This window comes from Planococcus citri, chromosome 1 (assembly GCF_950023065.1).
Source record: "Planococcus citri chromosome 1, ihPlaCitr1.1, whole genome shotgun sequence".
Taxonomy (NCBI): domain Eukaryota; kingdom Metazoa; phylum Arthropoda; class Insecta; order Hemiptera; family Pseudococcidae; genus Planococcus; species Planococcus citri.
In genome coordinates this window covers 38,810,116-38,823,490 of record NC_088677.1, presented here as the reverse complement: position 1 = coordinate 38,823,490, position 13,375 = coordinate 38,810,116, and the positions used below count along the sequence as shown (strand labels likewise).

Here is a 13,375-nt window from a genome sequence, read left to right as displayed (position 1 = left end):
TAGAATGAGCGAAAACAGTTTTCAAAAAAAAAAGATCAGAAAATTGTTTATTGAAAACATTGTTTAATAAAATGTTTTTAACCAAGTTATTTGTATCTACTTCTACGTTCATATTCTTTCGTTTTATTGGGTACTTATTCTTCGCATGTTGTCAACTCGTACCTGGGAAAATACTGGAAGAAACTTTTACATCGAAGCAGGTGTTATGTGCTTAAATTTTTCACTCATAATGACTCGAAGCACTTGGCGAATCTACATATTTTATCAACATAGCAACGTCTAATGAGAGTAATACCATTGATATCTATGTATCCGAGTACTAAGTGAAATATTTCTCGAGATTTACCCGAATGTTTTCCTGATTATACCCCCCTTTTTCCTAAAGTATAGATAGGTATGAAGGTACGTATAGGTACTGAAAAACGTATATGCCCTGTAAGATTTCATTTTGTTTGTCGCACAACAAATTGTACCATTATTGTCGTTTTGAAAAACGCATTACTTTTTATTTTCACCAATGTTTGCCGCATATTTGAGCCTATTCAGTAGAGTTTTAGGTTCATTTTTTCTGATTTTTTTCGTGTTATTATTACAAATAAAACTTCAATGTAATCGGTGTTTGAGCAGCTACCCACCATTTGACCTGTGTTGTTTAACTCCTACGACAGTGAACTGTTAGTTGTTCGTGTATAGAATAGATATGTACATTTATGTAAGTACCTACTCAATTATCGAGTTGAATTCATTTTTTTCTTTATCAGTAAAAAAAATTAATGAAAAAATTGAAAGTTCTCAGAGATACTGTAACTTTTATTTGATTTTTAATAATTTTTTTTCAATTTTTTAAATGCATTTTTCCATGAATCTTTTAGTTGATAAAATATTTGTGAATGCAAAGTTTTGTCATTTTAATTATTCGAAATATCAAATTATTTGCACTTACTTACTGCGATAGGATAACAGCGTGGGGTGAATTTCAAACATTTTAAATGAAGGAAGTAGGTTGTCAATTTGTCATTGTTTGAGTAAATTGACCAAATTTTGAGTTAATATTTTTTTAAATGTCGGGCCAAGATTTGAAATTTTTTAGTACCTATCGTTTCATTGAAGAAAAATTACATATATAAAAATTGTATTAAAAATCGTTACATTTTGGTAACCAAAAAATTCATTTCGGGCTTTTTTGAAAATACCTACCTATGCCTTAATTAAACGAAAATAGGTTCTGCTAACTAATTTTTTCATGTTTAGATAATGTAATTGATTGACACGTCCTACATAAAAAAAATACTCTCTCTCCTCACTCATCGTATAGGTACCTATTCCTTTTTTAGAAGGAAAAAACTTTGGTATGATACCAATTTTTTATTACGAGTACATCGAACACGAGTGAATTTAAAAAAATTAACAAGTAGGTATTTGCGCTCTCAGTTTTAATACTTGATGAATGTTGCACTCATAAAACGTTTCATGCACTTAATATTGAAGTTACAAAGTTATATGGTACTACGAATTACTTCGATAGCTTTTGATATTTTCATTGGAAACAAGGCGAAAATTATTAATTCGGGTTGGTATAAAGTTATACAATAAGATTTTCAGGTAGTTACGATTACTTATCGTGAAATTGGTCTCTAATTTTTAGAATGGGTAGCCTTATCTTTATCTATTATAATTAGGGTTATATTATTGTGCCAGAACATTTTTATGTCATCAGTATAGGTAAGGTACCTTTATAAATTATTTCGTTGTATTTTGAGCATTCTAATTATTCCTTCAAGATTTCTTGATGATACTTATCGTTTTCAGTGGCAAAATGTCGCTTTAAATTGAGAAATATTCACATTGGGACAAATTCTTCTCGCTTGACATTGGTTAGATCTATAAATTTCAAAACTTCAATTCGAATGGGAATAGCTCTTGTAGTGTAAGTTAAGTACATACCTATGTTTTTTCCTTCTTTTGTTGATTTCTACCGCGAAGATGTTTGGGAAAACTTTTGTGTTGACGTGACGTTACTCATGTTACGAAAATTTAATATAAATTCTTTATATATTTCATGTTCAATTTTCAGACTCTTAATGTATCACTTTTGTTTGGTAAATTTAACTGTAATATTCTTCACCTAGATTGCGATTTGAATCTTCCAGATTTTTTGGGGAAAAATCACCGAATGAAATCACGGAGTTCTTTTTTTTCGTCAGAAATACGCAGATTATTTAATTAAGTAATTTTTATTTTGCGGTATTTAAAAGAGCGTTTCGAAAAGCATTTTACGATTGGTGCAGTACGAAAAGTAAAGTGTTAGATTTAAAGTAATTTCAATGTAAAATTCTTTCAGCAATATTAAAGAAATATTTCTTGCGTTAATCTAATTCGCGAGGCTTTGAAAACACGCTGCTTAAAATTGAATTACATGCATTTTATGCTCGAATAACGTAAGTTAGTTTTATTTTTCTACGTCGAATGTTTACTTACTTATTTCATTTTTTGAAAATAAGAAACAAATCGCTGTATTTTTTCCGAATAGATGTTGTAGTAAAGTTTATAATAGGTATCTGTTATGTAAAATTGCGTTTTCATTCTGTTTGCTTTTTGTTTTCCAATCACCTTCATCTTTGTATAAGTAGGTAAACTTCATACGTATATGTATGTGTATGTATGTACTACTTACTTTTGAGTAGATTATAGGCGGAAAGCTCGAAGCTGAAAGCTCGAAGCTATCTTCGAGCTTATTTCACAATTTATAAATATAAAGTAAAAACGGGATGAAGAATTTAACTGAAAATTGATTGATCCTAGTCATGGCCAAGTGCAACATTAATACTTACCTAATTTGTTCTGCAGCTGGAATAGTATCCACCTACCTGTTGGCTAATTAATAACTGTATAAAAATGACATGGTCTTGACATAGGGGAAAATAGGCTCCAGTAGCTGGCAAATTTGATTGATTACAACCGTATTTAATTTTACTTTAGTCGCATACTTTTTTTTTTCTAAATTAAAACTCCGATTAGATGGGCGTCGGAACGTTTATTTTTTCTAAATTTGCTCTACATTCGAATGAATGTTTAATTTTGAAAAAGAAAAAAAAAGGGTGTATAAATAAAGACCTTTATTTGATTACCGCGTTTAAATCTAATAAAAATTTTCGATAACTTAGCAGTTTCAAGTTTTCATTTTAATTAAAATGTCCAGCTGTGCATGAGGTTATAGATATTTTCGAGTACCATGGTTCGTTATCTGTTGGTAGGAAAAATTTCAAATACGCCTCCAACATCTTTATCAACGTGTTGAACCTTTCGATAAATCAATGAAATTTGACTTTGGTGGTTCTACGATCTACCTATACGAAGTATCTAACGAAATTTCGGTTCGATATTAATTTTTTTCGGAAGTTTGGTCGGATTTCGAATTCATTTTTAAGAAGGTACTACTCGAAATTCTGCTCTTTCACTGCAGCCTTTGTTTTTAAAACAAAACCGCGATATACCTACATTAGTAAGCTAACCTTAACCAAACCACCTTCTTGCGGCCATAATTTAAATTACTCGAAATTCGCTTTTGAAAGTTTGTCGATACTTTATAACTTTAATGTAATCCCATTAAGCATCGGGGTTAATTTCTGTCTAATTTTTACCGAAGATGGGCGATACTGACCTGATTTTCTTCAAAATAATAAATTAGCTGCTTCGATTATTGGCGATGTCTTTTTAAAATAACGAAAACGTTTTATATAAATAATCAGGGCTATGGTGGGAAAAAAGCTAAGTATAATTTTCTTAATCATGTCGTAACGTATGAAATTTTTGTAAAAATGCTTACTGCAACGATATTAGTTTAGCTTAAGTAGATAATACATAATTTTATTCATTATGAAAAAATTCAGTTTATATTTGACCTTGTAATACGATATCTATCTATACATTACTCAATCAAAATTGTATGAGAATAAGGTACCTATCTATATGATCTGCGAGAAATCATCTCATAAAAAAACATCGCCATACGTGACCCGGGTAGAAGTAAGAATTTAATTTAAAAGAATAAATTTTCCTATTAAAAATACGCACGAAATGTCGAAATAAATGCAATAATGAAAAATATAAAAGATATTATTCCAAGTGTTAAGGTCGTTTTAAGAGTTAATGAAAAAACGAAATACGACCTTCGCCCACGAGAGAACATGTTTTGCAAATCGTACTGTATTTCTTAATGAGATTTCATTTTCTGAATTTTTAATTTTATAGTTTTAAAAAATTTGTCATACGTAAGTATTCACAAATGAAACCATCAAATAATGCTTCGAGAATTAATGAACGAATTATACTTAAGGATGATTCTTTACTCCACAGTGTTATGAAATTGACTCAAATGCCTATCTAGGGGGTGATTGTTTTTTAATTGCTTTGCCAATAAAATATATTTAATAGATGAATTTTTTTTATGCAAGCAGTTTTATCTGTTATACTTGATAATTAGTATTTGAATTTGTATTAGGAAGGTACCTAATACCTATCCGCACCACATGTTAATGTCTCCTAAAAATTTAGAATCGCTATCTCTTCTATCATCTGATTCCAAAAGGTATGGTATGAGAATGATTTTTTGACCCCCTAGCTCAGCATTTTTAAAATTTTTATCAAAGACTACAGATTTCTGATATGCCCAAATTTTTGTTTGACAATATCTACCTATTCCTATTTTTATTCATAATTCCTTGTGGCATTTCTCATTTAAAATGTTGCGTTTTAATTTCAAGTCCGATTCAAAGATTCCTTAAAATCTTATTCTACTCAAGTACATAGGTAGGTAGGTACGTACCTAACTATGAAAAAGTAAGAAACCTAATTTCATTAAAAACACCTACTTATACCCACGCACGATAGGAAAAATGAAAAAAATTAATAATTTTTAACTACATATTAGATAAATAAGGGATTCGTAAAAAAAATTACCCAAAAAGAGATGAAGTATTTGCAAATAATTTTTTACACAATAATACTTATATTGCTCGTACTTATACAACAATTCGTCATGAATAGAGAATTTCACGCGTTTAAAATTTGTTGCTTACATTCCATTCTAAAATAAATGAAATCTCATAAATGTGAAAATATTTGAAATATTTATTGTATGTTGCGTTGGAAAAAAGCACAATTGTGCGAGAGTAAAAGCTCGTTTCGCATTGTCATTTTTGTACTTTTACGGTTACGATTATTTTGTACTTGAGATAATCTTCTCAAACCACTGCCGTACGAATATGGCGACAATATTGAACGAGTTTATCGAATTTTTTGAAAATATTTTTAAATTTGTTGTTTAAACTGTTTTACTTGGTCCAGTGTCCTTGGAATTAATAATTTAACAAGTTGCCACTGCCACGAATTCGATTCACGCGATGGTCTGCCCAAGTTTTTATTGTTAAGGTATATAATAGGTACCTACCTAACTATAAAAACTTTCAACTATGAGTATCTATACTCGACTTTATTATAGGAAAAGCACCGAAGAATGAAGGCATCGATTCTAAAAACGTGACTTATGTATCCTACCCACCTAGGTAGATAGGTAGATAAGTGTTTTAAAAAAATAAAAAAGACTTTCGTATATCTAATTACTGTAATTTTCACTTCAAAATCTACATTTATGTGTTGGTATGTGAGTACGTATGTGATTCAGTACATTGTATCTACCTATACCAGTAATAAATAAGTTTAAAAACTAATCAATAAACATTTTTATAATACCTTTTAGCATCTTTGAAAGCGTAATGATTTTTGAAAAAGAGCGCTACAAATAGATGAAGAAATCTTATGTTAAAAGTATATTATACGTAATAGGAAAATGTAATTTTGAATTATTAATGAAAAAATTCACAATCGACTTGGATGTTGTTATAGTAGGTAAGTAAGTGTGTGCCCTATTTATTCGAAGTTTTTTGTGAAAGTTCCAAAATTGTTGCGAAAACCTGTGTAATTCTATTTCAACAATGACCCAGCAAAAAAGATCATTACCTACTCTGTTAAATTTTAACGAATCCTTATACGTGATCGTTTTTTCACCCATATTGCAGTATACTAAACATACACATACAGTTACCTACGGAGGTATAGAACTTTTTACGAAAACATTTATCGAATTAAATATGGGTACAGGTCAGGCACAGGCTTTGGTAATCTTCTACCCAACTTAAATTATCCTCTTAAACGATCTAATTCTATTTTACGAGTGGTATCGTACAGCATTTTTAATGAACGTACAAGATTTAAAATTTTTCAAGTGCTTATTTATCAGGAAATCCTTTCTTGTATTTTGGTATAGGCTATTCGGCCTGGTACACAAACCTCAACAATTTAAGGATACCTTAACTTTACCTACCTAGCATTTTTAACCAATAGGGAGCAGCAAATTCAACTTACGATGTGTTGTGAATGTCTTCTAGATAGGTAATTAAGTATGTTTTCAAAGTTAAAGTTTTCTGTTGGATTTTTTAGGTGTTAAATTATTGGCAAATGTCGAATTCGGCACAAAAAATAAACTATTTCCATTAATTTATAACTCTGAATTTGTGAGATGTTCCTGGCTTTGAATTTGAAGTTTGTTTTCTTTATGATTTTGTAAAATTTTAGAAATTAGTACATTTTAATTTGATCATTTTAAAGATTGGTAGGTAAAATTTTGCTGATCTTGTCGATGATTTATTTCAAATTTTATAAAATTGATGGTACCATAATGAGAAATCCACTATTGAAAATGATGTGAAATAAGTTGCCTATCCAGTTTGCCGTAAATACGTATCATGTAGGTACATATGTAGATAAGATATGTAATGTAGGCACCATGCATATATTAACAGAGGATATCCTGACAAGAAGTTAAAAACGTAATTTTTACAGTGACATTAGGAAATTTGTTACACCAGCTTCTTCTCAACATCCCTCTACACTTTCACTTTTTCTCTCCTCTAAATCCCTTCTTCCTAAAAAAAATGTTTCTTTTAAGAGTTCAATGATTTTTAGATAAGTTGTTATGTCTGTAAGGGCATATGTATGAGTGTGTATAATGTCTTTTGAACTGAATTTTTATTATATGTATTTAGTCATTTATTTTCATTATCCCATATTAAAATTTTTTTGGGGAGGAGGGGAGGAGGAATGGGGAGGTCGTTAAAAATTTGCGTTTGTTCAAAAGCTCAAAAACTAATTTTTTCATTTCCTAAAAAGTTGATTTGTGGTTTGATTTTCATTCAATTTTTTAAAAAGAGGTAAACGTGCGAAGAAGTTGTAATTTTTTTCCAATATGTGTAAAATTTTTGAAGAAGAATTAGATATTGAAGGGAAATTTTTGGAGTTTTTTTTTTTCAACGAAAGAGTTGAGTCAAGTTGAAAAACTGTCAGCACTTTAATAAAAATTTATTCGAAACAGACTTTTCTGCCAATTTTTAAGAATTCTTGAAATGTTTCGAAAATAAAAGTTTATTAAGAAAAATTTTTAGCCATGGCCAATTTTGGGGAACCAAAGATCCTCTTGTTTTCTATGAGAGGTTGGAGTTTTTCATCGAATGATTTTGAAATGTAATAGTATATTACACCATAAGGGGCGAAAGTGGACGTTTTAACGACGAGTATTGTTCACTGAGCGAGCCGAAGGCGAGTGAAGTGGACGAGTTTACTGAACGAACCGAAGGTGAGAGAAGTAACTGCTACCGAACGAGCGAAGCGAGTGAGGTAGCAAAAGTTTGCTGATCGAGCCGAAGGCGAGTGAAGCAAAATTTACTCGTCGTTAAAAAGTTCACTCTCACACCTTATAATGTAAGATATTTTACATTACGAATTATAAGAAAGTATACGCATTCGTCGCTGCTAGTATGTGGGGACCATGGTATTCAGTTGAGTCTTGAGTCTCTGCAGAATGCAGAGTATAATATTGTGCAAGTTATTAATTTTAATTACATGGGTAATGAAATATGTAAGATAAATAAATCGTTATTCAAACAAAATTCGAACAAACACAGCACATGCACATGACGAAAGAACTGACCATAACCACACACTTTTGACTTCACAAACAACAAAATAATTCAATGCTTGATTAACGCAAAACCCAGAAAAATCTCAATAATCTCATAACAATGTGTTACTCATGTAAGCCTACTCGCGTTTGTTATCTTTTCGATAGGTTTCGGCTTGTGTTTGGTTAACGCGGGTGGAAAACTTCTGTACGTGTTTAGTTGACGCGGGTCGAAAGTGCCGGGATGAAAAGAGGGCTTTTCGCCCCGCATAGAAGGGGCGAAAGTGTGTACTTTCTTATCATGAGTAATGTAAATAAACTTTGTAGGTACTTCAGTACTTTTTCATTGAGAAACTTTCTTAAAACTACCTATTGTTAGTTAGTATTTAGTCTTTATTATTGTTTACCATCTTGTTTTGAAATATTTGTGAATAATTATTGTTGAAAAAAAAATGCTGAACTTGATATGGACTTTGAAAATCAACCAATTTTTGCGGTAGTTAGATACCTATTGAGCTTTCACACAACACGAAGATTGAACCAGAAGTGGGCAAAATCGTTTAAAAATTGATTCGAATCACAAATCACACTTAATTTTGGCGATTCCAATATATAACTTCGAATCGTCAATCCAGAGAATCATTCGTGAAACCATAAATGATTAGAATCGCGAATTGCATTTAAAAAAATCACTGGTGTTGTTCTCTCGTTGCATTTTTCTGTCATTGTTTCTGATTCGATTGGCAAATTTATTACATCAAATTTACACGTGGGTTCGTTAGGCAAATCAGGATTCACCGGACACCCTATATAATTGAAGTGGCCATGACAGATGAACTGTAAAATTTTGTTTCGGTATCTATCTATCTATCTTTTAATTTTTTATGTTTAACGTTAGCAATTTTAAAAGAGTACCTAACATTGAGGCAAATATCACTTGAAAGAGCTGAAAAATTCATAGCTTTGTTAATTTCACGTATAGGTGGCTGAAATTTTTTCTGTTTTATTAATAATGAAAAAAATCTGGTCCAATGTACTGGTGAGAACTCAAACTGCTCCCTCGTGAAGTATTAAATAATTACTTAAGTTGTTTATAAAGAGTAGATTTTTTCAACGAAAATTTATTCAACAAAAGGTTGTTTTATATTTCTACGTAACATTGGAAATAACAAATATTTTATTCGACTCGGTGACCTTTTTAAACTGGGAATTTTTAATATTATAAAACACTGTAACAACGTTCGCGTAACATTTCGACCATTCGAAGTGATTAATTTTGAGCAAATCAGAATAAAATTCGAGTAAAAACTTTCGTTGAAATACGTAGCTTTTTTTTTACCTGGAAACAGCTTTGGAAATCCTGCAACGAGAAGGAGAAATTACAAATTGTATTGTATTGGTTTGAATTATTTGCGAAGGAACCGACACAAACTTTTATTTTTTTGATAGATATAAAATTGTATTATGAAAAGAAGTTCATTCGTGTAAATTACTCGAAACTTATACACTTTTCCTCTTTTTTTCTTTTTTGCGACTTACTTCGTGTTGTTTTAAATTTAAATGAAAATACGAGCGTGAGTAAAAATGCGTTGTGTTGTTTTTTTTTAATGCATCGAGCATTATAAGATAAGTGGACACCTTTAATTGAAAGTGTCCAAAAAAATAATCGCGTTAAAGAGCTTTTGAAATTCTTCATCGCGATTTGTTTTTATTAGAAAATTCACCGTATAAATGCGAAAGTACGAAAATTTTCTTCGAATGCTATAATTACCAAAGTTTACAAGATGGAAAGCAGAATAATTACTATGCAATTTTAATAACTCGTTAACATGTTTCGAAAAATAAAGAAAAAAAACTTGTTTATTGTTCTTGTCACGAAATTGTTGATACTTGGGATTATTTATTTTCCTTCGGTGTAATGCGAACAAATATTTCATCAAAAATAGGTATTTGTCTTTTGAAGTAATACTCGGTCGTTTTATATAAATTCGTGATAAGATCGAGCGAGCTCTCGAATTTTTTATACTGTTGGGAGATGTGTAATCCAGCCATAAACTGAATTAGCGCGCTTTTTTTGTGCGTAAAATACCGAATAGTCTAAATTTTATACACGTCTGATTTACGAGTTGCGATCAGTTTAAGTGCTAGGTACCTATCTAATATGTGGTTCAGCATGAATTGTCGACACACACTCTTTTATAAATCGACCTGTCAATTCATCGATTTATTTTAAACTTTCGAACCGATTCTGATGATTATTTTTAATTTAGATATGCAAGAATATAAAATTCTATCTTTCTGGAAAGAAAGAAATAAACTGTTATTTAGAAAAACCCATTGCCTATGCGTGATGATCGATTTGAGGATTTTTTATGAGAGAAATTATTCAGCTTCCTTTGCTTAAATTATTTTTACGCGTGGATGCGTGGAAAATCTTAAGTAACGAAAATCGCCATATAAGTTGGTAAATTGCCCAAAAAAATTGTGTATTTTTCTAATTGCATCTCACGCATAATGTTGTAGAAAAACTTAAATGCCAATTTAACCGAGTGCAAATAAATTCGATGGTGCAAAAATTTTTCGTAATTTTAAAAACTTACCGATAGTGATGATTTAATTAAAATGGCAAAAAATACTACTGAGGCGCGAACTGTTGTTCTTAAATGAACCATCACGTTTCGTTTTTCGAAAATACCTGTGGCTATTTTGATAGACGTATAAAAAAAAACGCAACAATAAGAAAAATAAATGTGAAGTGTAAGAGCGCGCCAGTCGAGTATATATAAGCGTTGTGACTTGTAAAACGCACGCGGCGCAATGACGATTATTTTGAGTAAGGCGCAAGGGCTGAATGATGAATTGTTAAATGCGGGCTGTAAAGCATTTCGTATAAATTTCGATAATTACAGTTTATATGAGAGGCGTTTTGCGATATGGGTCCTTGTGGCGATTCGATGTTTTTTTTTTTTTATTGGCGATTCCGACTTACTTTTTCACGAGAAATCGAATGGAGCAATCAGATTTCACCTATCTCATCAACTTCTCGTTTAAAAATTACTTGAACATGAATACTCAAAAACTCACATTTTTGGGAAATCGAAAAACAAAGTTTTCGTTTGTTTTTGATTTTTTTTTTTAAAAAAAAAAAGGTTGATGGAAAAATTATTTTATTGTTGTTACCTATGTAAAATTTCATGGCGAATCCGAATTTCTCGGTATTTTTTTGCGGGGTAGTCTGTAACGTTGTGTAAATTCGCCTTTTCACCACAAGGTCCCTTTTCTAAATCACGGATATCAGGCGATGATGAACGAATTTCGTCAAAATTTCCCATCCAACCTATGCGCAAGACAACACTGCACCCAAAAATCAAAAAAAAAAAAAAATCGAAAAAATCGAAGCAATTCGATGTTTTCTCTCTCCTGAAAAAATCGAAATATCACCACAAGGGCCCTTATCGCAAAACCCCTCTCATATAAATTCAATTATACGATTCGTTAATATTAGTTCATTTTATTTAATTTTTTAAGCGATGTTTGTACATATCTAATTAATGTGACTTTTTTCAAAGATATCACTTTTTTCTTTCATTGTCTTATGATTATGGCAATGAGATGATTTCATCGACTTTTAAAAACTATTTAAAAGTATAATTTCAATTATTTTATTATGTCTGCAATTAGAATGGATTTCACAACCTACAAACACTTCTTGCAAAAAAATGCCGTCAATAGAAAAAAAAAAAAATGAAAAAATTATTCTACTGGAAAAATATTTTTGATTTTTTTCCACGTTATGAAAATATAAAAGATAAATATATCCGACAATCGATAACGTGTGTTGGTTTTCAATTTTCATTGTAAAAAAAATATTTACGAATTGAAAGCGATAATGGAATATGTAACAAATATCCACTTGGAAATTTTGTTTCTATTTTAGCTACTTTGAAAAAAGGTGCTGAGAAGTAGGTATTAAAATACATAGTAGAAATCATCATTGACGCGTGAAGTATTCAAGTTTTTAGTAAATTCAAAGTTACTCACGCTTCATTTAAGATTCTCCATTTTCCTTTTATCTTCATTTTGAGTTTGATGTTTTCAAACTTTTTTTCCTTTTTTCTCACAAACGGCTGCATCAACTTATTTTTCCGGGTATGCTACTTCTCGAGAACTTTTCCTTCTACACGTTAGATTAATTGCATACCCACAAACAATGCGTCAACTTGCGCCGGCATCAACTTGAATTCATACAAGGGCCTATGCGTATTCGACTTTTTTTCGTCATTTTTTTCTGGCATGAATTTTTTGACATGTTGAAACCAGTGCTTCAAGGGGTGATATTTTCAATTTAGAAATTTTCTATGAAAAATAAGAGTAGTATTAAATTTGAAAGTTTATCGTGCCTTCGATTTCTCTTCAAATAACTTTCATGCATGACCAATAAGAAATTCCACAAGTGTGCTTGAGAATTTTCTACTCGAAATCATGATTTATACGAATTTGTGGTATGAAAAACTTTTTAGCCCGTCTAGTTCGAGTAGTAAAAAACAATCGCGTACCTGCTTATTTCATAATAAATTTTCCAGATTATATACCTTACCTACCTACCTATGTTGTTTGTAAAATTAATACGTATAGGTAGTTGGTATTTATTCATTTCTTTTTTTGTTTTGTTCAAGTATTAGAAAATGTATATAGATATTTATTCTTCACGTGGACGATGTATTATTTGTTTATCAAAGAAACATTAAATTTCAAATTCCATACATGGATTTTATTGGACTATTTAACCATTATGTATTATACAAGGTTGATGATAATGATTCTTCAAGATCATAACATATAAAAATGATAATGTTCTCGTATTTACTTACTTACTGTTGAAAAATGAGAAAATATTTTTCATTGTTTGCAATAATTTTTTAATGCTTGAAATATCTTATTTAAAAGAAAATTTTTCGTTCAAATGAAAATTTCACTTGGCGCCGTTTCAATTCACAGAAGTTCAGTAATATGTTGTACGATAAATAAAACTTATAAAACTTGGTTTATACTGAAAAATGCATCGTTTTATTACCAAATGCTTCCATGTATTTCTTTGAAAAACAAAGGTAGGTACTCGTAGATAAAGAAAGCTACCAAAATTGAATTGTTGTGAGTGTTTGACTTGAGGCGGTTTGATGTGTTTATGCGTATATAGATTGATATTACCTACCTGCGTAGATAATTAACCTCCACAAACGCATATTCATTCATCAGTCGATAAGTTTTGAGTTCAAGTTTATACCTTTTGGCAATAACTTTGAAACTGATCAAGCTGGTATGTACAAAGATACGTTTTTCTAAATGAATAATTGAAAACAG

The 13,375-nt window shown here is 30.5% G+C and overlaps 2 protein-coding genes across 3 annotated transcripts in view; one reads left to right on the top strand and one right to left on the bottom strand.

Moving 5' to 3' along the window:
- The window catches only part of LOC135831836 (probable cyclin-dependent serine/threonine-protein kinase DDB_G0292550), a 39,319-nt gene extending 28,464 nt beyond the window's left edge, over window positions 1–10,855 (bottom strand). Inside the window, exon 1 of the mRNA XM_065344635.1 lies at window positions 10,615–10,855. Within this exon, the coding sequence (XP_065200707.1) occupies window positions 10,615–10,686 (72 nt within the window). The 5' untranslated portion in view covers window positions 10,687–10,855. The remainder of the gene's footprint in view (window positions 1–10,614) is intronic.
- Window positions 1–13,375, top strand: part of LOC135831834 (metabotropic glutamate receptor 3-like) — a 111,573-nt gene that overhangs the window by 25,719 nt on the left and 72,479 nt on the right. The window lies entirely within an intron of this gene.